At 36.0% G+C, this 26,505-nt stretch overlaps 8 protein-coding genes across 8 annotated transcripts, besides 2 other annotated features; 3 read left to right on the top strand and 5 right to left on the bottom strand.

Annotated features, from left to right (window-relative positions):
* Positions 1-3,077: part of a mobile genetic element that runs on past the window's edge.
* On the bottom strand, positions 402-725 carry TVAGG3_0078230 (protein of unknown function, DUF4106 family; the record flags this gene model as incomplete). The annotated part of the gene is made up of 1 exon (XM_051221950.1): positions 402-725. One exon carries the CDS (start codon positions 723-725, stop codon positions 402-404), a length of 324 nt encoding a protein of 107 aa, XP_051106936.1.
* Positions 1,215-2,009, bottom strand: TVAGG3_0078220 (uncharacterized protein; the record flags this gene model as incomplete). Its single annotated transcript, XM_051221949.1, has 1 exon — positions 1,215-2,009. A coding segment is annotated over one exon (795 nt), but the record flags the coding sequence as incomplete, so codon positions are not given.
* Positions 3,078-3,914: 837 nt separating the features above from the next.
* On the bottom strand, positions 3,915-5,423 carry TVAGG3_0078200 (protein of unknown function, DUF4106 family; the record flags this gene model as incomplete). Its single annotated transcript, XM_001320226.2, has 1 exon — positions 3,915-5,423. One exon carries the CDS (start codon positions 5,421-5,423, stop codon positions 3,915-3,917), a length of 1,509 nt encoding a protein of 502 aa, XP_001320261.2.
* A 518-nt stretch (positions 5,424-5,941) lies between these two features.
* On the top strand, positions 5,942-6,556 carry TVAGG3_0078190 (phosphatidylethanolamine N-methyltransferase family; the record flags this gene model as incomplete). The annotated part of the gene is made up of 1 exon (XM_001320227.1): positions 5,942-6,421. The coding sequence occupies one exon, from the start codon at positions 5,942-5,944 to the stop codon at positions 6,419-6,421; it is 480 nt and encodes a 159-aa protein (XP_001320262.1).
* Positions 6,557-6,785: 229 nt separating this feature from the next.
* Positions 6,786-8,559, bottom strand: TVAGG3_0078180 (the record flags this gene model as incomplete). The annotated part of the gene is made up of 1 exon (XM_001320228.1): positions 6,799-8,559. The coding sequence occupies one exon, from the start codon at positions 8,557-8,559 to the stop codon at positions 6,799-6,801; it is 1,761 nt and encodes a 586-aa protein (XP_001320263.1).
* Positions 8,560-8,634: 75 nt separating this feature from the next.
* Positions 8,635-9,299, top strand: TVAGG3_0078170 (uncharacterized protein; the record flags this gene model as incomplete). Its single annotated transcript, XM_001320229.1, has 1 exon — positions 8,642-9,247. The coding sequence occupies one exon, from the start codon at positions 8,642-8,644 to the stop codon at positions 9,245-9,247; it is 606 nt and encodes a 201-aa protein (XP_001320264.1).
* A 207-nt stretch (positions 9,300-9,506) lies between these two features.
* Positions 9,507-11,093: a mobile genetic element.
* A 139-nt stretch (positions 11,094-11,232) lies between these two features.
* Positions 11,233-23,067, top strand: TVAGG3_0078150 (dynein light chain binding; the record flags this gene model as incomplete). The annotated part of the gene is made up of 1 exon (XM_001320230.1): positions 11,248-23,028. The coding sequence occupies one exon, from the start codon at positions 11,248-11,250 to the stop codon at positions 23,026-23,028; it is 11,781 nt and encodes a 3,926-aa protein (XP_001320265.1).
* Positions 23,068-23,132: 65 nt separating this feature from the next.
* On the bottom strand, positions 23,133-25,101 carry TVAGG3_0078140 (uncharacterized protein; the record flags this gene model as incomplete). The annotated part of the gene is made up of 1 exon (XM_001320231.1): positions 24,589-25,044. The coding sequence occupies one exon, from the start codon at positions 25,042-25,044 to the stop codon at positions 24,589-24,591; it is 456 nt and encodes a 151-aa protein (XP_001320266.1).
* Between the last annotated feature and the right edge of the window lie 1,404 nt (positions 25,102-26,505).

Below are 26,505 nucleotides of genomic sequence, written 5' to 3'. Positions count from 1 at the left end.
TTAACTTCACATCTGCCACCGCCATTAAACCTTTTGAAACACTCACGCTTCTATTTTTCGGAAATGACATTTTACTTAGAATAAAAAGATGGACGTATTCGAGTATCTCTTCGAATTGAAGCAGAACAAAGTTTACACACACAAACAATACAAATACATTGACAGAATAGTTCTTTATACAAACAATGGTAAATGTTATAGAATAGCAATATTTGCTGAACCAAAATATTTCCATAAAGCAAAGAAAGTTGGTATAACTGAAATGGTGAAAGTTCTTGACGTTGACAAAAATATAACAACAAAACTTACAGATATTTCTAAAGGAAAGTTTATAATACAATATTATGTCAAAACTGGCGTACTGTCAATATTTGACGGAGAGAAGTCAGTTCAAGAACAACTTACTGACCTGCTGCCAAAATCTGCTCGATGGAAGCTGTCGTTATGCCAATCTGAGGAGCCCCAGCAGGTTTCATCGAACGAATCTTCAAAAGAGCATCTTCCGTGAAAAGTGCTATTGGTTTTGTAAACTTCTTTGCTCTCAGTTCATCTGGACCGTCTCTGTCACCAGTATATTGTATTTGAACTGTACCAACAGTTGAAATACCACCCATAAAGTCTTCTGAGTCAGCAAATGGAATGCCAAGCCAAAAGTTTGAACGGTCTCCATTTGTATATTGAGTTTTTTGACCTCCTGTATGAGTCCATACTTTCACATATGGCATAATAGAACTTTGCATTTCAGGGTTAATGATTGTTGTGAAGTTGTTGTTAAAGTTCATAGCATCTAATGTCAAGTTGTATGACCTCATATCCTCAACTGTAGAATATTCTTCTCTTGGATAATATTTGCCATCTATGTTTATATGATATTTAATACCAGGGTTGTAGAAACAAGAATAGTCATTTATAGTTCGTCTGAACAGTACAAACATAGTATCTGCATGTTTCATTGCAGTTGTTAAAGCAATATCTGTTCTTGCACCTGGGTCAGCACTTTGGTTTCCAACTTCACCTGCAAAGTCTTTGACAGATATTTGGTGTATAGGGAACATAAGTGGAACTGCAATATATTTGGCAGCTAAAGCATTTGAAATATCTGGGTCCAACATATAGACTGCAAGTCTGCTTTCTATTCTCTTGCATTCAAACTTTTCGCATGTGAACTTAACTGGGTCCCAAGCAGTTCCAGCAGCATTGAAATAATAGTTTACTTCATTGTTGAAGTTTGAGAAACCAAAGTCTAAGTCAACTTTGTCTTTGCAAAATTCGGCGAATGACGTTTGATTTGTTCCCTTTACGTCTGTAATAGTGAATGGGTCTTGTGTTGGTGCAATGACTAAGTTATTTTTACTTGGAGTAAGTTCGATAGAAATTTTTCCTGCCCAGTTTGGCAAGTATCTTAAAAACCTGAAGATGAGGAAAGATGACAAAGGAACTCTAAGTTTCAGTTTTACTTTAGTGGCAGCAGTTCCATCTGAACCAGAAAGGTTAACATAAACTCCTGGAACGTTAGGGTCAAGTCTTCTTATTTTCTCAATAGTTGCATACTGGTCTGTTTGTTCTCTAGCTTGTGGTTGTACTGAGTTTCTCAAAGCGAACCATTCATAGTTTGCCCATGTTACTGTTTGAACTAAGTCAGAGTTAGAATATATCTTATATCCCATGAAAACTTCTGGAGCATATTGGTATCCGACATAGAAAATTCCATTGCAACCTTTCTTGTCAGACAACTTGGCAGAAGGTTTTATTTCAATGTCTTGTTCCACGTATAAGAATGAGTTGTCAATAGAAATAATATGAAACCTGTCGCAAGCAATATCTACTGTTGTTGAAGAACCTTCTCCAAACTCACCTACGTTTCCATAAGAAACAGCAGTTGTATATTCGTAAGTTCCAGGAACTATTTCTGACCTTCTAATGGCATTGTCGCATTCGTTATACCATTCGGAAACATTTCCGTTCATGGCATCCAAAACTGTTGGCGTTATATTCTGAGCGGCGTACATTTCATATGGGTAAAAATATAGAATAGTTGGATTTATTTGTCATAATTGTTTCGTACCAAGCTTTACTTTCTTCCTGACTGAGTTTTTAACTCTTCTTTTTCCTTCATTGCCACTACTTTCACTAGATGAAGTTACTTCTTCACTACTTTCACTTTGTTCTACTCTTCTTCTTTGGTGTCGCTTTGGTAACTTGCCCTCTGCTTCAAGTTGTTGCATCTTTGCCTCATGTTCACCTAGTATGTTGTAAATTTCCCATGTCCTTTTTGCCTTTGGGCTCTGGTCGCCCATCTCAGGTAACCTATATCCTAGAAAGATTTTGTCATAGTTTGTATTTGAGTCTTCGCGTATTGTTTGCATGACTCTTTCCTGAGTTTCCGGTTCAAGCTCTTCAAACAGAGCTTGTCCATATGGAATAAGCTCGTTTCCAAATATATGTTTTTGTAGCCATTCTGGTTTTCTTTCCATGTTACCAATAATATCTTTTGTGAATGGGAAAGCTTTTACCCAATGTTTCAGTCTTGCGTCATTTATTTCTGTAGTTGGTTTTATTTTGTCAAGGAACATGTTTTTCAATACTAACATTTCATTTGGTACTGTCCATTTGAGTTTTCTTAAATATTCATCCCTTCTCAGTTCATTGTCTGCAAAGTAAGTTTTTATGACATTTTGCAAACTTTCGTTTGCAAGGTCATGTACAATAGGTTCTCTTCCTTCTCTCTCCCTAACTTTCTTTCTAAACTCTTCACCAAATATACCATCTCTATGGTTCTGTGTAGTTCTTTGAGATAAATGTTCTAGAACGTCAGGTGTTATATTTCCATCAGCCATGTTCATTTCATACTGGTCCAAAATATCTGCATGTTTCATATCTTTCAATGGCATTAAAGCTGCGCTGAAAATACCAGCTATATCTGGTTCACCATTCACTTCCATTGCGTCTACAACTTCTTGGAATTGAGGTTGTAAGTTTATGAACCACCTATCCGGATTAGCTTTATGACCCCATCTCATTGTAGTTCCATAGTCTGCAGAAACAAAAGTAGGTTTGTTTCCATATTGGTTAGGTTCTGAATGAACTTTAAACAATGTTTCATTTCTATATGTTTTCTTGAAATTTAACCTTTTATTTTCACCGAGTTCAGCCAAAGATTGAACGTTATATGGTCGTAAGTAAAAAGGATTGTTGTATTTGCGTACACTTTCTTTCAGTTCTTCCATTCTATGTTGAATATTTTCATCTGATGTTGGAGTCTTTTGTATGTCGGCGAACATTTTTCGATATTCTTCTACTATGTCAGCCGAATTTTTCTTAGACTCTTGGAAAGATTCCATATTCCCCGCATACACTTGTTGAGGGTCAAGATTTTTCGGCTGTTCCAAATCTTCATCTAGTTCTGTGAAGTTAGTTTCCAAAGGAGGGACTTGTTTGTTTCCTTCAGGCTCTTCTAGCTGTTGTTGCTGAACTATTTCTTCCATGTCTGGTTGTATCTGAACTTCTTCCTGTGGAGTTTCTTGTACCTCATCTGCTGGCATTTCATATATTCCGAGACCGTTTTTAAAAAGTTCCCTATCTAAGTCATCCGGACTCATAAACCTTTCTTCTTTCGTTCCGTCTCTATTTTTTACGCGTTTCATGAAGAGAGTTGAATTATCATTTAGCTCTGACACCAAATATCTCGGAGTAAATTCAGTCATGTCATTTGGATGATATGCTATTAAATCATATCCCTTAGCGAGCTTGTATTTTCCAGGTTTGAAATTATATCCCATTTGGTGCTGAACCATAAAGCTAAATAGGTTCGGGTCAGTATTTCCTTCCTTGAACTTTCTAATAGCTTCTTTATATCTGTCACTAAAGTCAAGAGTATCTGGGTAACCATAGTCTTCCTTAAGCATTTTTAAGAATTATTGGTTTCCTTGTTCTCTACTTCTTTTATGTCCTTGCTCTGTTTGTGGTTGTTGCTGTGCAGTGTTTTGAACTGTTGGTTGTGGTGCAGTGTTTTGAACTGTTGGTTGTGGTGCAGTGTTTTGAACTGTTGGTTGTTGTGCTGGATTTTGAACTGTTGGTTGTTGTGCTGGATTTTGAACTGTTGGTTGTTGTGTTGGTTTTGGTGCATGCCTGTGTCTGTGTCCATGTGACGATGTAAATGTTTTAGGTAGTCCTGGTGCAGGTGCTTCTCTTGGAGGGTTTGGTGGTATATAAGTTCCACTGGCTAGTATATAAGTTCCACCAGCTGGTATATAAGTTCCACCAGCTGGCACATATGTTCCATCTGCAGCATAATGTCCTACCTGACTTTTCGTTTTTAAGAAAGCATTTACTAGGTCTGTTTTGGTCTGTTGTAACTCTTTTTCTTGACTTTCCACAACAGTTGCTCTAACGGCGTCATAGGCACTTTGAACTGCCTGTCTCGTTGCTGCATCTGTTATTTTCGTCATATTTTGTGCTACTTCTCTTAACTCTTTGTCGAAACCTTCAGACTTCAGTTTCTTTCCAGATGAGAAGTCGTTCACTAGTTTCACCTTACTATGAAGAGCTTCGAAGGCGTTCTTAAAGTCAGCATTCATTAAAGCTTCATTTGAACTGTCTTCATCCGCTTGTATTTTTGTCCTTATTGACCCTATAAGTTGGGCTGCTTTAGCGTTGGCTTGGGCATCTAACCAGTCATTATTAGCTTTTATATATTCTGCGCTTTTCATTGCCTTTTGCATGGCTGCGTCGTTATTTTTACTTTCTTGTGCTAAGTTTTCATACTGTACGGTTTGGTTTTGCAACTGTAAAAGTTTTTCTGCCTTTACATTTGCTTCAACTTCTTTTTTATACTCATCGCTATCCATATATGTCTTCATGGCTTTTTGTTTTATCTCTTCATCTTTCAGTACTTTATATTGAGTAGTATGGTTTTTCAAATTTATAACATCTTGTTCCATTTTTGCTACTTCTGCTGCTTTTTCTGACACTTTTTTCGCATATTCCTCTGTACTTAGTTCTTTCAGTTGTTCTTCTTTCTTCTTTTTCTCTACGTTTAACTCATTGAGTTTCTTTGTGTGTCTGTCATATTCTAGTTTCTTTTCGTTTTCACTTATTTGTTTCTGTATGTCTATGTTTGACTTTTTGACATCTGTTATTTGATTTTTGAGTGAACTCAAATTCATTTGACTTTGAGGGTTATAAGCTGTTCCGTCTGCAGCTCCACCATAGCCTGCCATTTTCGCTAAAAGTGCCGCTCTTAAACCTCCACTCTGTGCACCAATAACTCGGTTTAAAAGCATAGGGTTGCTTGACATTTGTTGCAACATAGTGGGGTCATTCATAATTTGTTGTTGCAACTGTTGTTGTGGTGTCAGTTTTACTATTGGATGTTTCAATGCTCTCTTCCTCTTACGTATATTCTTACGTAGCTTACGTGGCATTTTAAGTGAAGTTAAAAAGCGGTTTTTGACAGATGTTTATATGACACTTTTTGTTCAGCACAAAAAACTACTCGGTCAAAGTGTTGTCAGTTTTGTAAAATAACGGTCCTATCTTGTTTTAAAATGGAGAAAAGGCTTCTCAAAGTATACTTCCTTGGAACGCCTGTAACTTTTCCTGTAGCGACGATAGACCCTTACTTGTCCGGACAAAGTTATACTAAACATCTTCAGGGCTAGAGGGCACGAAGTGCCTGGAGGCCCCACTACCTTTTTTTTTTTAGTTATGATGAATAAATTATGTGAAAATTGAAAAATACATTATATCCCAGTTTTTTTCAAATGATTGTCAAGTTTTTATCGGAAATTGATTTTCAAAAAATAGCAAAATAATTCAAAATAAAAATCGAATGAAAATAACAAATTTAAGATCAAAGAAAAAGATTTTTTTGAATGAAAATTTCGGTCAGATGCACAATTGACTATTTACAACTACTGAATTAATCGCCTCACAAATAAAGATGTTGAGTATTTTAATCATACCATGTCTTTTAATTGCAACAGGAGCACAAGCATGGGCATACACAAACCCAGAATCATTTAATCAACAGTTCGATCAACAGAAACTCATTGCTTGCGTTGTTACATGTTATTTCATATCTTTGCTCTTCTTTATTCTCATTGGATCAAGAAAGGGTTTCAACAAACATGGTATCTGGATGGCAATCCCATTACTTTCGATCGGCTCATATCTAACATTTTACTCGACCAAAAAGATTGGTATTGATAGAACATTCTTTGGTGAACAATTAGGAACTCTAGAAGGCAAGGAACATGAAACATCATTCCCATTTAGCCTCAATCATTGCATGTACAAAGGCGAATTACTTTTAGTATTTGGCTTTTGGTCATTATTCTATCCATCCAAGGAATTAACATTTGTTGCAGGAACTTGGATTTGCTTGCTCCTTATTCAGATGTACATTGAATCCCCACAATAGATTATTTTTTTTTAAAATAAACATATTCTTTACTTAATGCATTCTACAGTAATCTTTTTTTTTTGAATAATATTCAACACATCTACAGGAACTTGTTAAATTTTCTTAATATAAATTAAATAACTTCAATATTCAGAGATTTAACCCCAAACAATCTACAACAATTGTAGACTAGAATATCACCGAAACAATGAACATCCTATAAAAATCTCAAAAAGCTTTTTGTGTCAAGATTCGTGAATTTTTAGGCAATAAAGCCATATAACGAACTTGACGAATACAGAATGAGGATAAAAACATATGAATTTTATCATATAAATCAAATTTAAAAGTTCATAATATATTTTGAATATTTATTACATACATAAAATACAATATTATATACCAGGAGGTAAGCAGTAATCAGAAACTTCTACGAACCCTTCCTCAGGAACAGTCCAAGCAACAGCTGGTTTTGGTTTCAAAGCAACGGCTTTCTTTGGAACAATATTTTGTGTCTCCACCTTCGTTGCTTCAGTATTCTGGAACCATAGATGGGAAATATTGATCGATGGCCGTTGAATTTCTTCACATCTCAACCAAGACTTTCTTCCTGGTGGCGCAAAATGTGATAGCTGCGCAGGGAGATCTTCAGAGAGCTTCGGAACATCCATATTTTCGTCTTCGCTCTCAAGTTCTATGTCGATATAAAACGGACCTTTGAAAAGCGACTTCAAAGTGTTTACATCTTTTGGTCTTTCTTGTTTTTTGTGCTCTGGTCGCTTCTTTTGTTGGCCTTTGTCGAGAAGTTCTCTGACTTTTGAAATTTGAGGCTGGAGAAGCACTGACGGCTCTATTGTTGGACAGTCAACTGATTCCGTGGTCCAGGTTGCGTTTAGATTCAGTTTCACTGGAGATATATCAAATGGCAAAACTAATTCGGATCCAGGAGGAATAACATAGGTATCATCGGTGTTGTTAAGGCTCAGTAATGGCATTGGGATCGGTTTGGTCGCAAAAATACCAAGATATCTGTTATCTCCGATATCAAAGGGCAAAATCGTACAATTTGAGACAAATCCACGTCGTATCTGTTGGAATATGTTGAACTGAGTGAATTCTGTCGTATCAAGTGCGATTTCTGTTTGACTAATTCTGTAAATTTCTAATTTCGGAGTTGTGGAGCTTCTGTCGATCTCTTCCATAAGATAAAGATTTCCATATACAGGAAAGATTAATTCTCCAGCCTTTATTTCCTTTTCCGTGATGACAGTTCTCATTCCGTTATTTCCAGCGACAATTCTCAATGGTTTGTAGCCAAATGAGTTTAATTGGATGGCTTCGAACTCTGGGTTCTCATCAAGGAAGTCATCTTCAGCTCTTTCGGTGTAATCATATGCATTATCTAAATCTGGGCATTCTGAAATGAATCTGTTGACAGGAATTCTGTTCAGTTCAGATGTGGGGACTTTGTAGATGTCTAAATAAATCAAATGGTCAAGCATCTGTATAATTTGTTGTTTTGGAGTCATTGTCATGAATTCTATTGCTCTAATCATTGTACATACGAAATTCCACGAGATTTGAGCTTTTTTGGACATTTTGTATTTTTTGATCTTAAAAAATTCGATTGTTGGATGAGATAAGAAAATTATTGATCTGAAATTTGAATAAATATATGCACAAATTGCTCCAACGGATGAAATTTGTGGTATTTCTGATAGTTTGTCGTATAATGGACCTTTAGGAATTGGTGGATTTATCTCAGAAATTGGTTTAATGTAAATTGGAGCGTTTAAATGAGGTAAAAACGATGGTAATGGATTGATTTCATCTTCTGTGTATCTGAATTCCCCTTTTGAGCAGTCAGGACATACATAAACTGATGGATTTGGTCCGAATCCGAGATTTACATGTCTTTTATGGAAATATTTGTGACAAATTACACACATAATGAGTGACTTTTGATAATCTGCTTCATATCCGCATTTACATCCAATTTTGATACCTTTACAAGTTGGGCAAACGTAATGAAGTGGTTCTGTGAATTTATTGATGTTAACACATTGAGCATGCTGCCATTTCTTGCATTGTTCACAACAAAGCATTAAGCCATCTTCTTCATCGTCCCCACAATAACATTCTACAATATCATCCATTTTTTGACAAAAATTTATGATTTTTTGACAAATAAACTTTAAATTTGACGTGTAAAATTTATTTTTTAATTTTCGAAATTATATGGATTTAAACGTTTTAGTTACATTGGCTGCCATGTTTAATATGGTTGCTGATGTATTATGTATAGTTATGACTAAAAGCTGGCTTTTAGAGTCAGGAATTTATTTCCTTACAAGATTTCCAGAATATCTTCCATTATTCGATTTAGTTTTATTCTCTTTAATATTATTACTTCACAAATTAGCATATTTTACCGAAAATAAACAAATTGCAGACGCATACGTTTTCTTATGCATTGTTTTGACATTTATCAACGGATATTACGCAGTTAACTGGGTATTAGATCCAAAGGCATTCTTTTCAAACTTACTCCCGCAATGGAGTATCATGATTAACTCACCAAAACTTCGCTACGTTGAAAATAAATTCAGATGTTGCGGTCTTAACAAAATTGGAGAAAATCCTAACGATAGATGTACAGAAAGCAAGTCAAAAAGCTGCGCTAAAATACTTTGCACGCATTATCAAAGCAATATGAGAGGATCCGGCGTTTTTGCGTTCACATCTTCAGCATCAGCATTGTTTATTATATTAATATACGTATTCCTTCAAAAGAAGAAGAAAGCAAGGAATTTACATCGTGGTCAACCAGTTGACGATTTCTAATCATTTTTATGCGATATTTCTTTATATATCTCATTGTTTTGCTCATAAATATCTGTTTTAAATCGATATGTTTTATTAAATACATTATATTTCTTAAATTTTTAAATAAAATCTTTTAATAATTGAAATATTAGCAAAATATGATTAGTAAAGAAATATTTATCCTGGAGAACATTCGCTAGATTTGATGATATCTGAATAATTGTTGAAATTATTTAGATTTTTTGAATTTCTGTGTCAAATGTCATGATTTTAGATAAACAAAGGTACATTCACTATTTTTGACAAAATTTTAAATTTTCATGGGGTTGTAAATCTTATAATAACTAGATGAATAAGGAATGAATCCCAGTATAATGTGCATCATTATATTAAACACTATATGTAAGGCTAATGATTCTATTAACACTTATGAAGATCTATAGTATTTGAGCAGATAAATTTGATAATTTCCAAAACTCTTATATTTCAAAATTAAAGTGTGCGAATGCATTTAAATGAGAGCAAAAAGAGATTGATGCTGTTAAAACTAGGTGTTAATTTGCAATTATTTCGCATCACAAGAACTACCCAGTAAATTCGGCTATCTTTCTTTGCAATTATTCTCCATTATACATATAATATAATGGTTAGGGTTTGAAGAAAAGTTACTAGAGAATTATTGACTTTTGAAATAATGCAGAATTTTACTTGAAGAAATCATTAATTTATGAGTTCCAAATTGCTAAGCATGACGAAGGATCATTAAATTTGCTACAATTAAATACACTTATTGCAGAATTAAGATTTTTGAAATTAAAAGTTTGAAATATTGCCTTTTTGAATAAAAATTTAAATTTTATTATATAATCATGATAATATCTTATAGAAATTAAAAGAAAATATTTTAAACCATTCAAATATTTTGAATGTCTTATCAATTTAAAATATTAAAAGATAGCTTGATTTTATCATCATTAGTTGTTATCAAAGTTTTCTTCTTTTGATGAACAACAGTAAATGATTTGTTAATTACTTGTCTTCCTTTTTCGCAGCAAAATCGAAAGTTATGATGATAATCTTGCTGTCAATTTTGAAACTCTCTGATTTACAAGTAAGCATTCCTTTGGAAAAGCAGTCCTATTCTGTTTTCAAGATATTTTAAAGCCTCCATTTCATACAATGCGCAGATATATTCGAAATTGCAAGAACTCTCAAGAAAAATGCAGCAGCAAAGAAGATTCCATAGTTTCTAGCATCAAAAATTTACAACCTTAATACAACAGTTAAAGAGAAGCTCGAAAAGAAAATATTTAACCATAAAGTTGGAAACCATTCGATATCTACTATTGGATCTAATAAAAAGTTAATTATAACATATTTAACATGCTATTTGTTGACTTTGTTCCATTATATTACCATATATATCTTTTTGAAATCTAAAATATTTTTACGATTTTAACCATGTGTTGTTGAAACCATATATCAATCTTAGCTAAAGTATAGTTTATGAGTCTGTCACCATCTAACGTATGAATTTTCAAAAATGTCAAATATGTTCATTTTTTCTGTATATTCAGCCATAATTTCACGTAGTTATACTATTCAACTATTATTTAATATTTTTATCGATTTAAATATATGATGAGATGCTTAGTTCTCCCGGAAATCGATTTTTAATCGCAATTTTAACTTTCCAAAAAAAATTCAAAAATAAAAATCCCTTTCAATTTTCTAAGTTTTCTAACTCGCCAAATCTCTAGCCAAATTTTTTTGGCCCGTATAAATATTGTTAGGCACTATATAGGGATGCTATTTATCCTATTTTCATCCCATTTTACTGTTATCGCCTAGTGAATGTACCTTTAGATAAACATCATATGAAATAACTCATTGATTTAGTTATATTGTCATATTATTAAAATGAAATCTTATTCAATATTTCTCTGATGATGGCACGACGATAGCAATCCCGTTTATAAAATTTTTTTTTTCATTACATTTAGAATCTTTTTGCGGAAATGTCTGATGTACTTCAAAATAGATTAATTTGTTCACAGAAGAAAACACCAGTCATTCCAGACCTTGGTAAAGGACGCAAAAAAACAATAATTCCACCAATATCTCTTTCACATAAACCAGCTGAAATCTCACAACCACCTCAGTCCGCGAGAACTGAAAGAAATCCACGACTTTCGAAGATTCCAACATGCAAATCAGCTCGTACTGATGATGAATCCGCTCCACAAACAGCTAGAGCTTATACAAAAATAGTTCCATCATGGTTTCATCAAGCATTGACAGATCTCGATGAATGGAAGAAGCACCCACTCTACAGTCCTTACATTTCGGACGAAGAATGGCAAAATCGCGATCTTCCATATTGGTATATTTGGCAATTTACTTTACTCAATTTAACAAATGAATTTATATATCTCGACTATGCACCATTACCTGTTCCAAACATGTATTGTTTGGTACCATTTACGTTCGATACTTTGCCAAAACATTACTTTACATTATCTATCGATGGTATTACAGAATTTATTGAAGGACATGGCAGATTCATTGCAATAAACCAATGGGTCCGTGAGGTTGTCCTTTATCGCCGTGTTGGAGAAGTTCCATTTTTCAAGAATTTCCTCAGCCTTTACGCTTTTCGCTCATTACTCAAGTCAGCGATATCAAACAAGAGCACAATATCAGCCGAGAAGATCGAAAAGAAATTCTTGATGGCTTCTCCTCATTTCAAAGTTATTGGAAAAGAAATTCGCAAAATTGCACTCGAAATACAGAAAATCCCACTTGTCGACCTCAAATTCGCCTATCCTCATACATTAAATCAATTTCTCGAAAAGCAAAGTGTTTATATTCAAGGATTAATGCAGAGATTCCAAGATGTACATAATCGTGCCCACGAAGTTATATCTGCCGCATGCGAAGCAGCACATTCTGCCTCTCGAGATATCGGAAATACAGATAATGCAACTTATTCACTCGAACAATTCATCGGCCAATACAACAAGCAAGCTAAAATGGACAAGAACAGGCACTACAAGACGAACCAAAAGGATGAGTTCGTATCTGCCGATGGCGATGCCCAACATTTTACAAGATTAGCCACAATCAGGTCAATGTGCCGTAGAATTACCAAATTTATACGATCATGCGACTTACAATTCATGCAAGCACTTCTTGAGTGCGTCAACAACTCTGCCAAGCAATTTGTTGACTTCATGATATCAACTCCACAACAAATGTGTCTTTCAGTTGATTTCCAGGTCGACCACTTTGATCCTGCCCCTGATTTATTCATCAACAAGATGTCCAGAGCCTGGGAAGAGCTCTCAAACACCGCAAATATCTTTGAGCGGTTTTTGTATTCGAGTGATTTTGCCATTTACACAAATGACAGTCTTTCCAAGCTTGACAAAGTTAGAGAAATCGAACTGACACAGAAGTTCAAAGACATCTTGAACATGGATGCTCAGTACAGAGACTCAATTGCACAGCTCGAACCGAACATCAGAAAAACATTCGATGAATTAAGTGAACTGACAAAAAGTTTACAACCTTACATCGATGATTACAACTTTTCCAAGGAACTGAAGATGGAGTTTGAGGATGACAGTGCATATGCATTCTCAGAACTCATCAACAAACTAAGAGCAGACATAGAAAAAGTCGATGGAATGCCAGAAGAAATAGAACATAGATTAGTTCGAATTGAGTTAAGAAAAATGAAGGCTACATTCACTCCTATTCCAAGACAAGCACTTGACAAAGTCAGGAACTATGTACCTGATTTAGTATTCAAGAAAGCCAAAGATTTCGATGCATTAATCACTGATTTATATGATAAGATTTCCAGAGAAGTTTCCAATGTTTTTGATTTCGGAGACCAATTCGAGTTGTACTACAAATTGACAGAAGACATTGACAAATACAGGAAACAGTACCACGCAATATTCGAACTGTACAATCTCGCAGGAAAAGAAGGTTTCCCGATGACAGAAGAACTGACAGAACTCATGAAAGGAATGAATCCAAAATACTCAGCTTTAGAAAGCGCGTACATGAAGATGGGAGAGTCAAAGGAAGCTTTGATAAGGAAATGGAGCGAGCACATCAAAAACGATGTATCAAAACTATCAGAAAACATCGTTACTGCACAGACAGAGTTAGCACAACTCACAGAGAATGTTGATGAATCATTAGTTGCCATTAAATCTATTGATGAAAAAGGAGAAAAGTTCCAACACGATTTGGAAAGATACAACCAAATCCAAATGCTCATTGGAAAGCCGCAAACAGAAATCGATGGTTTGCAAATCTTTCTTACTGAACTTAAGAACAAAAAGACATTGTATACAACAGCGGATTCGTGGTCGAAACAACGCGAGAAAATACTCAAAACATTCCTCAAAGAACTCGACGCTGTTGAATTCCAAACAAACATAGAAAAGACAAAGAGAACAGTAGATTTCTTAGTGAGAAACTTCCCAACATCACAATTGGCAGCAACACTAAAGGACTCTGTAACAGATTTCTTCCAACTTGCTCCAATCATTTCAACAGTAAGATCGAAAGCTCTTCAGGACAGACACTGGGAAAGAATCGAAAAAATGGTCGATGTAAGAGGTCTGAGAACAGGCGACTTAAAAGTTTCCGCTCTTGTTGAAGCAGGCGCTGTGAAGTACTCAGAGGAATTCGCAGTCATCGCTGTTGAAGCTGAGAACGAGCAGACATTGTTGAAGATGATTGAAGACATTTTGATCGAATGGGCTGGTGTCAGATTCGAAATTATTAACAACGCTGACACAAATGTACAAACATTGGGAGGATTGGCTGATATCACTGAAATTCTCGATGACTCATTCGTCAAATGCTCAACAATTAGATCTTCTAGATATGTCGGACCAATCAAAGTAAGAGTTGACAAGACAATTGGCGTATTAAACAAAGTACAGAAGATGATTGAATTGATTTCAAGTGTACAGAAACAATGGATGTACTTGAGAAACATTTTCAAGGATTCTGATATTCAAAGACAACTTTCAAATGAATTCAAACTCTTCCATGAAGTTGAAAAAGAGTTTAAGAACTGGGTTGTCGCAATCAGAGATAAACCAAGAGTTTACGCAATCGCTGCACAAAGTGATGAACCATTAAGAAACTTGGCATCATGGGATAAAAGATACGAATCAATTCAAAAAGCAATCGAAGTCTTCTTGATGTCAAAGAGAACAGAATTCCCAAGATTCTTCTTCCTTTCAAACGACGACCTCATCGAAATCCTTTCTCTCGGAAAGAACCCTGTCGGTCTCCAAAAGCACCTCAACAAATTGTTCGAAAATATCTACGGTTTGCACTTAATAGATTCAGGACATTCAATCGACCAAATAATTTCAAAGGAAGGTGAAGTGATTCCGATACAAACCGTTGCTGTTCGTGGACCTGTTGAAGGCTGGCTTAAATCATTAGAAGCCAACATGAGGAGAGCATTGCAACTGATTTCTACCGATGCATTTAATGCATATGAATCAAAACCATTTGGAGAATGGACAGCACAATTCCCTGCACAAACAATTCTGGCAATCACTCAAGTCTTCTTCTGCCACTTAGTTTCAACGAACTTAAATGGTTCTATGAACAAAGCTCTTGAAGTTTACGAGCAGAGATTGAAAGAATTGGCAGGATTGGTTAGAACAGACTTAAACAAAGTCTACAGAGAAGCTTTGGTTGCTTTGATTACAATCGAAGTCCACAACAGAGATATAATCGAAGAAATCCAGAAATCAGGAATTTCCGATGTCACTGATTTCGAATGGACAAAGCGTTTGAGATACTTCTTTGAAGACAACAAGATATTGGTCAGACAAACTGATTCAACAATTGAATACGGTTACGAATATCTTGGTGCAACACCTCGTCTTATCATCACTCCTTTGACAGAGAGATGCTATTTGACACTGACAAGCGCTTTGAGACATCATCTCGGCGGTTCTCCAGCTGGTCCTGCAGGTACAGGTAAGACAGAAACAGTTAAAGACCTCGCGAAAGCAATTGCAAACTTCTGCGTCGTTTTCAACTGTTCAGAAGCTGTCACTGCCAACCAGATGCAGGCTTTCTTCAGCGGTCTTTCACAGACAGGTGCTTGGGCTTGCTTCGATGAGTTCAACCGTATTGATCCTGGTGTTCTTTCTGTCATTGCTGAGCAGGTCAGAACAATTCAGGACGCTTTGAATGAGAACGCAACGAATTTCATGTTCTGCGGAAAGAACATTCCTCTCAATCCAAAGTGCGGCGTTTTCATCACAATGAACCCTGGTTACGCTGGCCGTACAGAGCTTCCTGATAACCTCAAGGCTTTGTTCAGACCAATCGCTATGACTGTCCCTGATTACGCTTTGATTGCTGAGATTTTCTTGTACGGACAAGGTTTCGAAAATGCTCGTGTCCTTGCAGAAAAAATCACTCAGTTGTACAAACTGTCATCAGAAATGCTTTCTCCACAATCTCACTACGATTTCGGTATGAGAGCTCTTAAATCTGTCCTTTCCATGGCAGGTTTAGTTAAGCGCCAAATGCCAAATAACCCTGAAGATGAAATCCTCATCCAAGCCATTAATAACTCAAACATTCCAAAGCTGTTGGGTAACGATAAGACATTGTTCCAATCTCTGGTTAATGACCTCTTCCAAGATGTCGTTTTCGAGACAGTTTTAGATCCGAAACTCATACAAAAACTCGAAGAAAACCTCAAATCCCACAATTTGGACAGTTCAGTCCGACCATTGATTGTAAAGACTGTTCAGTTATGGGAGACAATGCGTATCAGACACGGTGTAATGTTGGTTGGCCCAACAGGTGGCGGTAAAACTGTTTCATTGCATTCGTTGGGAGAAGTCATCAACGCAAACATGATGACATTGAATCCGAAATCCATCGAATTATCAAAGATGTACGGTGCATTCAATGAGAACACAGGAGAATGGTTCGATGGCATTGTATCTAAAATGTTCAGAGAATCTGTTGCAGCAGAAACTGATCAGAAACAATGGATCATTTTCGATGGACCTGTCGATGCTTTGTGGATTGAAAACATGAACACTGTTTTGGATGATAACAAAATGCTTTCTCTTGCAAACTCACAGCGTCTTAAGATGACAGATGAAATGGAAATGATCTTCGAAGTCGGTGATCTTTCACAAGCTTCTCCTGCTACTGTTTCTCGTTGTGGCATGGTTTACTACGAACCAATTGACATTCCATGGACTGCTTTCGTTTATAACTGGTTCTCTGTCACACAAATGAAGCCAGCTTTGAAGGAAGTAATCATGGACATGATCAAGCACACAATGGAAGTTTTCACTGGATTCCAATTCCGCTGCACATTGGCCAATGGTTTCAACACTTGCAAGACATTCTTTGAGTCTTTCTTAGAGAGACACAAAGAAAAACTTGCAACAGATAATGATGATTTGTACGAGAAAAAGATCAAAACAGTTTTCGGATGGTGCTTTGCCTGGGCATTTGGAGGTTCTTTGAATCCAAAGAACAAGATTGATTTCGATACTTTGTTGAGAGAAGCAATCGGAAACAAGTTCCAATACCCTCAAAAGCGATTGATCTTTGATTATTACCTTGAAGATGATTTGACAACATTCAACATGTGGTCACAAAGAGCAGAAGCAGCAGAACCAAATGAAGAATTTGTTGCTACAGAAGATACAGTTTGTTTCTCGAATCTCCTCAAGTTATGCGTTGAAAACAAGATGCACACGATGATCACCGGTCCAAGTGGTGGCGGAAAGACAACAATTGTAATGAACACTCTCAAAGAAATGGAAGAAAAAGTTATGACATTCTCTTTGACATTATCCGCACAAACAACGGCCAAACAGATCCAGGAAACAATCGAGACTAAAATGGAAACAAAGAAGAAGACATTGTTAGGTGCTCCTGAAGGTAAAAATGCTTGTTTCGTTGTAGATGACGTAATCATGCCAAAACCAGAAACATACGGTGCCCAGCCTCCTTTAGAACTTTTGAGACAATATCTTTCACAAGGAGGTTTCTTCAATATGAAAGATTTGTCGTGGATTCAAGTCAAAGACATGATTATCATTGCTGCAGGACAACCAGCGGGAGGAGGAAGAGCTGAGCCTTCTCCAAGATTCACTTCCAAATTCGCTGTTTTGTATTTAAGCGAACCAACATCTGCCTCATTAAAACAAATTTTCGGAACATCGATGGGATGTTTCTTCGCAAGAACTAAGTTCCCTGATGCAATCAAGCAACTCAAAGACAATATAGTACAATCTTCTGTTACTATATTCGATAGAGTTTGCCACGAATTCCTTCCAACACCTTCTAAATCTCATTACACATTCAACTTGCGTGATTTGGCAAAAGTTTTCACAGGAATTAAAACAGCAAGACCTGAAGTTGTTTACACACCAGAAAACATGGCAAATCTCTGGGAGCACGAGAACATGAGAGTTTATCATGATAGACTTGTTGATAACACTGACAGAGCTGCTTTCATTGATATTTTAATTAATCTCAAGAAGAAGAATTTCAAAGCAGAAGAAGAGGAAGGAAAGATGAAACCATTGTTCTGCGATTTCATGACACATGATGCATATTACAGACCATTTGATAATCTTCCTAAAATCAAGGATAAACTCACACAGATCTTTGATGAAAGAATGCCAGATACAAGGCTTGTTTTCTTCGAAGATTGCATCAAACACATCTGCAGAATTACCCGTGTTTTCAGACAACCAGCAGGAAACATGTTGTTGGTTGGTGTCGGTGGCACAGGTAAGAGAACAACTGCAAAGGCTGCTGCTTGTGTTTGCGATGCAATTTACGCTGAACCAAAACTCACAAACCATTACACGAGAACTGAATTCAGAGATGACTTGAAAGAGTTGTATTTGAAGACAGGTATCGAAGGAAAACAGATTGTTTTCATGATGTCCGATGAACACATCATCAATGAGTCATTCTTGGAAGATATAAACTGCATCTTAAACAACGGTGAAGTTCCTAATTTGTTTGACAGTGAAGAAACAGAAAAAATTGTCACAGAAATGACTCCTGTCATCAAGAAGCTCAATCTTTCATTTGCAAGAGATGTAATATTGAGTACATTCATCAACAGAGTTAGAACAAACTTACACATTGTTTTGGCTTTGTCTCCAATTGGTGAAAAGTTCAGAACAAGAACAAACATGTTCCCATCTTTAGTTAACTGTTGCACAATTGATTGGTTCGATATTTGGAATGATTCTGCTTTGATGGATGTCGCTCTTTCCCAGTTCAAAGAGATCGATTTCAACGGCGTTCCTGTTGTAGAAGGAATCCAAGAAAAGCTCGCAACAGCTGCAGGAAAATGTCATACAGCAGTTACAACAACAGCTGATGAAATGATGCAGCAAGTAAGAAGACTTTATTACGTAACTCCTGCCGCTTACATCGATTTCATGAAAGCATTTGGTACATCACTTGGAAAGCGTCAAAAGAAACTCGAAGAAGAGCAATCAATGCTTAAACGTGGTGTATCAAAGATCGAAGAAACAAATAGCGTCGTAGGAGGAATGGAACAAGAGTTAGTCGCATTGAAACCACAGTTAGAAGTTCACGCTGTGGAAGTCGAGAAACTTCTCAAAGAATTGGAAGGCGACAAGAAAGTTTTGGAAGAAAAGAAAGCAACAGTCGAAACAGAGAAAGTCGAAGTTCAAAAGAAAGCTGATGTTGCAGAAGTGTTGGCAACAAAGGCTGCAGCAGAAAGAGATGCAATTCTTCCAATGTTGAAATCAGCAATGGAAGCTGTCGAACTCCTTAAATCAAAGAAAGGTGAATTGGCTGCAGTTAAAACATACAAGAACCCACCAAGTAGAGTTAAATTAGTTCTCAGCGCTGTATGCTCATTAACAGGATTCCCAACAGATTGGAAAGGAGCGCAAACATTCCTTTCAAAGCCAAACAACATGACAATTCTCAGTGAATTACACAACCAAAACATTACTGACCAAGACCTCGCAAAAATCCAGCCGTATCTACAAGATCCAGAGTTCAAAGTCGAGTTAGTTGCTGAGCAATCAGGAGCTGCTTCTTGCCTCTGCAGATGGGTCATCGCCATCAACGATTTCATCAGAGTCAGAAGAGAAATCGAACCATTAGAAAAGAAATGCGCTGAAGCACAAGAGACAAGAGACCAAGCTCAGGCTCAATTGGCTGAAAAAGTCGCAGAATTGAATGATTTAGAGGCCAAATACAATGATTTGAGAGCAAGATTCCAGGCATCATTAGACCAGCAACAGAAGTTACAAGCTCAAATCAACAGGACACAATTGAGACTTGATAACGCTTCTAAACTCACAACAGCTCTTAATGATGAACTCGGAAGATGGTCTGAATCCCTCAAAACACTCAACAGCTTGGCTGCAAACATTGTTGGTGATACATTCTTGATTGCATTGAACTTGTCCTATTTCGGACCATTCCCTCCAAGTTACAGAGTTTCTTTACTCGAGAAAATGAAGGAGATCATCAAATCTGTTGAAATTCCATTCACGGAAGATTTCTCTCTCGAATCAGCTGCAGGAGATCCAATGTTGATCAGAGATTGGAGAATTGCAGGACTTCCTTCAGACAATCTCAGTACAGAAAACGGTATCTTGGTCACACAATGTACAAGATGGCCTCTGTTGATTGATCCACAAGAACAAGGCTTCAGATGGTTCTGCGCCATCAATGAAGAGAATGGTTTGCAGATCATCAGACCAGGAGACTCCAAGATGTCAATCACAATAGAAAACGCCATCAAAATGGGAACTCCTGTCATTGTTGAAGGTGTTGGAGAAACAATTGACCCGGCTTTGAAGTCAATCTTGAGTCCGCAGTTCAGAAAAGGACCTGCAGGAAACAAGAAGATCGTTCTCGATGGCAGAGAAATTGATTACGATCCAAACTTCAAACTCGTGTTAGTCACTAAATACAGAAACCCTGTTTTCATGCCAGATGTCTTCATCCAAATGTCTGTGATCAATTTCGCTGTTACTCCAAATGGTTTGGTCGAGCAGTTATTGACAGATGTTGTCAAGCTTGAGAAACCAGAAGTAGAAGCAGCGAGAGCCAAATTAGTTGTAGAAATCGCACAGAACAAGAAGACATTGGATCAGCAAATGAAGAAGATTTTGCAGCTTCTCTTCAAATCAGAAGGAAACATTTTGGATAACGAAGAATTAATTGTAGCTTTGCAAGAAGCTAAAGCAACAGCTAAAGCAGTTACAGCTAGATTAGAAGAGGCAGAAGTATCAGAAAAACAAAACAAAGAACTCTGCGAAGTCTACAGAGGCGTTGCACAAAGAGGTTCAACATTATTCTTCACTTTACCTGATTTGCCAGGTGTTGATCCGATGTATCAATACTCCCTTGAGTTCTTCAAGAACTTGTTCATTAACTGCATCCAAACACCGTACAAAGCAGACACAATTGAACAGAGATTGTCCGATCTCATTGAGTTAATCACATACAGAACTTATTGCGCTGTTTCTCGCGGTTTGTTCGCAAGACACCAAATTTTCTATTCATTTTTGTTGATAACTTCTGTGATGAGAGATGAAGGAAACATCAGCACTGAACAGTGGGAATTGTTCGTCAGAGGACCAAGTGATTTACCACCTGAAGACCAGGTTTCTCCTCCAGATGATTCCATCAATTTGATGACATGGCGTAAAATTGTTGCAATTGGAAAATACGTTGAAAAACTCAAAGATTTCGCAAACGACGTCAAATCGAATTTCGACGATTTCTCTGAGTTCTTCATCAGCGAGTCAAGTCTCAAATTACCTGCGAGATACGACCAGTTGACTAACTTCGAGAGAATTCTTTTGATTGCAACTGCTTGTCCGAGAAAATTAATTTTGGGAACAATACAATTCATTGTTTCCGAAAAAGGACAAAATTACGCTCAACCACCTGATCTCTCAATTCCTTCCGCATTTGCAGACACTAAACCACCAATTCCTTTGGTATTCATCCTTTCACAAGGTGCAGATCCTCTTCCAGCTCTCAGACAGTTCTCAGACAAGAGCGAGGCCAAGTTGCAGCCTCTTTCTCTCGGCCAAGGACAAGGTCCAATCGCTGTTGAGTTGATAAAGAACGCGAAAATCACAGGAAACTGGGTTTTCTTGCAAAACTGCCACCTCTACGCTTCATGGCTTCCAACATTGGGTGACATGCTGAGAGAGATCAGATCTAAACCTAAAGAAGTACATCAGAACTTCAGATTGTTCTTGTCTTCAATGCCAACACCTGATTTCCCATTCTCCGTTCTCCAGGAATCTGTGAAAGTCACTTCAGAACCTCCTCGTGGTTTATCATTGAATGTCAGCAGGTTGATGTCTACATGCGTTGATCCATATTTCTTCGACGCAATGAGCACAACAGCACAGAGATTCTGCGTTGGCTTGGCTTTCTTCGCTTCTTTGATCCAGGAGAGAAAGAAGTTCGGTCCTTTGGGATGGAACATCATTTACGAGTGGTCTGATTCTGACTACAGAATGGCCACTTTGATGATGAATTCACTCATGGTCGAAGGCCAGGAAATCCAGTGGAAAGCTCTTAATTACCTCGTCGGACAGATTGCTTACGGTGGAAGAGTTACTGATGACTGGGATCGCCGTTGTTTGCTTGCACATCTTTCAAACATCATCCACAAGAAGCTGTTGAATGAAACGTGCACATACGATGAAGCAAATCTTTTCAACGCTCCAACAGTCAGAGGATACAACAGCGTTCTCCAGCAGATTGAAGAGTATCCAAAGACAGATCCACCAACAATTTTCGGTTTACATATCAACGCTCAAATGTCCGCACAAACAGCTCAGTCAAACGATTTCGTCAATGCTTTGCTCGGTGTACAGCCACGCGTTTCTGGAGGCGCGAGTGGCTCCAGACAGGACCAGTTCGTCATCGACCAAGCCGAGAAGATCAAAGCGGAGATTCCTATAGATTTAGTCTACAAAGAACCAGAAGTCGAGACATCATTACACGTTGTTTTGAGGCAGGAAATCATCAGATACAACAGGTTGTTGAAAGTTGTTAGAGAAAGCGTCGACAACTTGATCAAAGCTGTGAAAGGCTTAGTCGTAATGAACGACGCACTCTCAGAGATGTACACAGCGTTCAACAATGGAAAAGTTCCTCATATTTGGTCACAAGCCGCTTATCCATCGATGAAACCATTGATTTCGTGGGTTGCCGATCTTGTTAAAAGAGTTGATTTCATCAAGACATGGGCAACAAAAGGAGAACCACCTGCATTCTGGATCGGAGGTTTCTTCTTCCCGCAGTCATTCATGACAGGAATTCTCCAGGCTTATTCAAGAAAACACAAAGTTCCTGTCAACACATTGAGATTCAAGACAGAAACAATACAATTGTCACCAGACGCAATCTCTTCTCAGCCAGAAGACGGTGTCTACATTTACGGAATGTTCTTCGATGGTGCTGATTGGGATTCATCTGCAAAGATTATGAAAGATCCAAAGGTTGGTACAACTTACGCTCCTGCACCTGTTATTCACTTGATTCCACAACAACACTATGTAATGCCAGCAACTGATTTCGCTTGCCCTGTTTACAGAACACAAGTAAGAGCTGGTGTTTTGAGTTCTACTGGTTTGTCAACAAACTTTGTCGTCTCAGTCCACTTCCCTGTCAAAGAAGATCCACAATTCTGGATCCTTCGTGGAGCAGCTTTGTTACTCTCCACTCCAATATAATTTATTTTATATACATATATATTTTTATTTTATTTGTTAAAGATTTATTTTTTATTTAAACTATATAATTCACAAAACAAATATGTTCATTGATTAGTCTGGAACAACACAGGTGCATGTATACAATGTAAGTATGCTACTGAAAGTCTCATGTTAGATCCTTCATATAAGTAAAATTTGAAAGTGGAAAATAAATAAACGGTCGCAATGAATTTGAATTATGGAATTTACCCTGATTCAAGTACATCCTACAATATTTCTGTTGAATCAAATGAAGATTTTGATGGAATAAAGCAGAGTTGCCGAACTATTGAGAATTTCATTGAAGAACACAAAGATAAATTTGAAAAATCTCAAATATTTAAAGCACTTATTGCTTTACATGACTTGTTCAAGATTGAAATTACTAAGGGAATTCAATTACGCCAGATTTTATTTGAAGAAAGAAATCTTCATTCAAAATTGCATACTGAACTCCGATCTTTTTATGACATCATTGAAAAACAGACGAGTTTACCAGTAAACTCAATTTCTGTTGCTAAAAATACTATTTGTAAATATTTTCAAGAAACTGAAGACTATAGAGCATCGAAAGAGCTAGAAATTGCATCATTTACATCTTAAATTGATAGTTTATCTTCAAAGAATTCCGAATTACAATCAACAATATCAATTTTACAATCACAATATAATGATTTAAAAAATAATCAAATAAACATGATTAAATACGATCAATACCGGCAACTTTTAAATGCTAATAGCTCATTACAGTCTCAGATTAAGAATCTTCAAAATGAAAATATTCAATTACAAATCCAAAATAATAAAATAGCAACATCACCAAACCAGGAATATCAGCTACAGATATCAAATGAGCGTCAAAAAATGAACAGCTCATCGAAAAAAATCAAGATTTGTTAAATCAAATTCAGAATCTATCATCCAAAACTTTTTCGCTTGAATCAAACATTACGCCTGCAATACAAAAGCTCCAACACGATTTAGAGGAAAAAAAACGAAGAAATATCCAATTTGAAAATCCAAATTTCAGAACAACAATCTGAAAGCCGAAAAGTGATTGACCAGTTGACTAAAGAAAATAAAATACTAATAGAATCGTTGAGTAAATCCAGTAATGTAGTATTACTGCAAGTTTTTTAAGATATTTGCAAAATATTAAATATTCCTTTAACGACAAAGCCAGAAGAATTACCAACAATAATAGATCATTTAACTCATGATGGATATACATCAACATACGATTTTACTTCAATGGATGAATCTTATATGATAGGCTTGCGTCCTTTAATATTGGTTGCATTAACTTGCAACAGGATTTCAGCGAAATTCAAGGAGAAAAGCTTAAGTTTGATTAGTGAAATAGAAAATTTGAAAAATTAACTCATATTTGCAAGAAATCATATTGAAGTAAGTGAAATTTAATTAAATTGTTTGTATTTATCTTTTTCTAATCATTATTCTATTTAACAACAAAAATTGAGAAGAATTATATTAAATTAATTTATTCTCTATTAACAATCTCTATAATAAGTACAAAATCTACTGTTCTTCGGTTGCATGGTGATGGTGATGCCTTCTCTTACGCTTTGCTGGCTCTTCTGGAGTTGATGTCGTAATTTGAGAAGTTTGAGCAGTTGTAGGGGCTACTTCTGAAAGAATTGTAGCCAAATCTTCATTAGATAAAGAACCAATTGATTTCTTTTGTAATCTGCGGGGTATAAATTGATGAGTTTTTGTTGCTGTTGATGCTATGCACGTTTTGACTTGATCTTTATTATCATTTGCAATTTTAGCTGATATTCTTGCAAAAACGTTGTTAGCTTCGGCTGCATAGTTAGTAGATAGCTTCTTATAGCCAAGTCCAGATTGATCTCTTGCAAAAATAGTATTTATTTGCTCTGGCTTCTGATTTTCAAGTACTTCTGCTTCTTCATCAGTTAATCCGAGGTTTTTAAGGATGATCAAACCAATATTACGCGCATTTTTCGAAGCCATAATTTTTATTCAATAAATTTTTGACCTTTCCAAGATTGGTCAAAAATAGGTTTTTTTTGACCTTTCCAAGATTTTAGTTTTGATCCACTTTTTCTGGCTATCTATCCAATTTTTTGGTATTTTTTATTGATAAATATATCAAAATCTATATATACTATTAAGTGCTTAGGTTTCAAATGGTATATTTTTTGCAAATTTTTATTAAGTTCTAACTAAGACAAAACCTTGATAAGTTGCAATGATACATTAATTGGAATGATTCTGAACAAGTTGAATAGTTATTTGTCCCTATTATTGCTGCAGCAATTTTTCAATGTAGAAGATAGCTCTTAAAATCAAACAAAACGATCATTATTCAGTGTGCTTTTAAACGCGAATGAACCTTAAGAAGTGGTTCATTAATTAACAAAATCCAATTCTTTGCTTATTACTAGAACTTTAAGAATGATCAATTTTATATTTACAGATCTAATACTATGATTTTCTGAAACAGTAGTAATAAATTTTGAAAGATTTTGAGATTCAATAAATTTAGCGGAAATTCTTAATTTATAGATAATAGATTTGATAAACACAAAAATACAATCATTTTTTAAAGTAAAATGTAGGAAATTGACTAATTTTAATTTGAAAAAAAGAAAATTCGTGTTTATATCATTCCAATCTAAAAAAGTTTATGTGTGTTTAAGAATTCAAATATAATTTGCCTATAATGTCAATCAAAATCTTTTTGGATGCCGATTTTTTGACAAAAAATGGATTTTCTTTCTCCTGAAGAGTTTATTATTTTAAAGGTCATACCTTTGTTGGCTTAATTTTGACCTTTAATTTACTTTTAATTATAGTTCCATTCGGACTTTTCGTTTCTTCCACTGTATTTATACTTATTCTCAACCGTGGTATTAAGATCTTCTTCTCTAAAGACGCAAAGAACATCAAACAGAAGATGAAAGAGTTGGATCAGCAGTTACGTAAGAGATTCAAGAAGATTCTTGGCAGTTTCGAGGTATTCAAGTCATCTTTCGATCGCAGACTACTTTGGAAGAATCCAAGACAAACTCTGGAAGTCGAATTATTTTTATTTTCAATTGCACTCATGTTTTACAACTTTGACTCAGCATTCGTGTTGGTAACATCAATGTTCGGCCTCGGATTCGTTCGGATTTGGCTCTCTCTATGAAATTCTTGCAGAATTATTCACATTCTCGCATTAAAATACCATGTTTGTAACGTAAATAACTCTGTTTTCTCTGTAAAACTCTTCATTAAAAGAAACTATATTAATAAGGGTTCCAACCGCCCACTTAGCTCTATTTTTTTTTTATTCTCGTGATGATCATATTATGCAATGAGCCGAATCAATAAATATTAAGTATTAAGCCATATATTAACATTGACAACAACTAATAAATTAAATGTATACAAGATGTAAATTTGAATTAGAATGCATATAATTATGCT

This window comes from Trichomonas vaginalis, chromosome IV (genome assembly GCF_026262505.1).
Source record: "Trichomonas vaginalis G3 chromosome IV, whole genome shotgun sequence".
Lineage (NCBI taxonomy): Eukaryota > Parabasalia > Trichomonadida > Trichomonadidae > Trichomonas > Trichomonas vaginalis.
The sequence above is the reverse complement of the archived record's forward strand: the minus strand, read 5'-3'. Positions and strand labels throughout refer to the sequence as shown.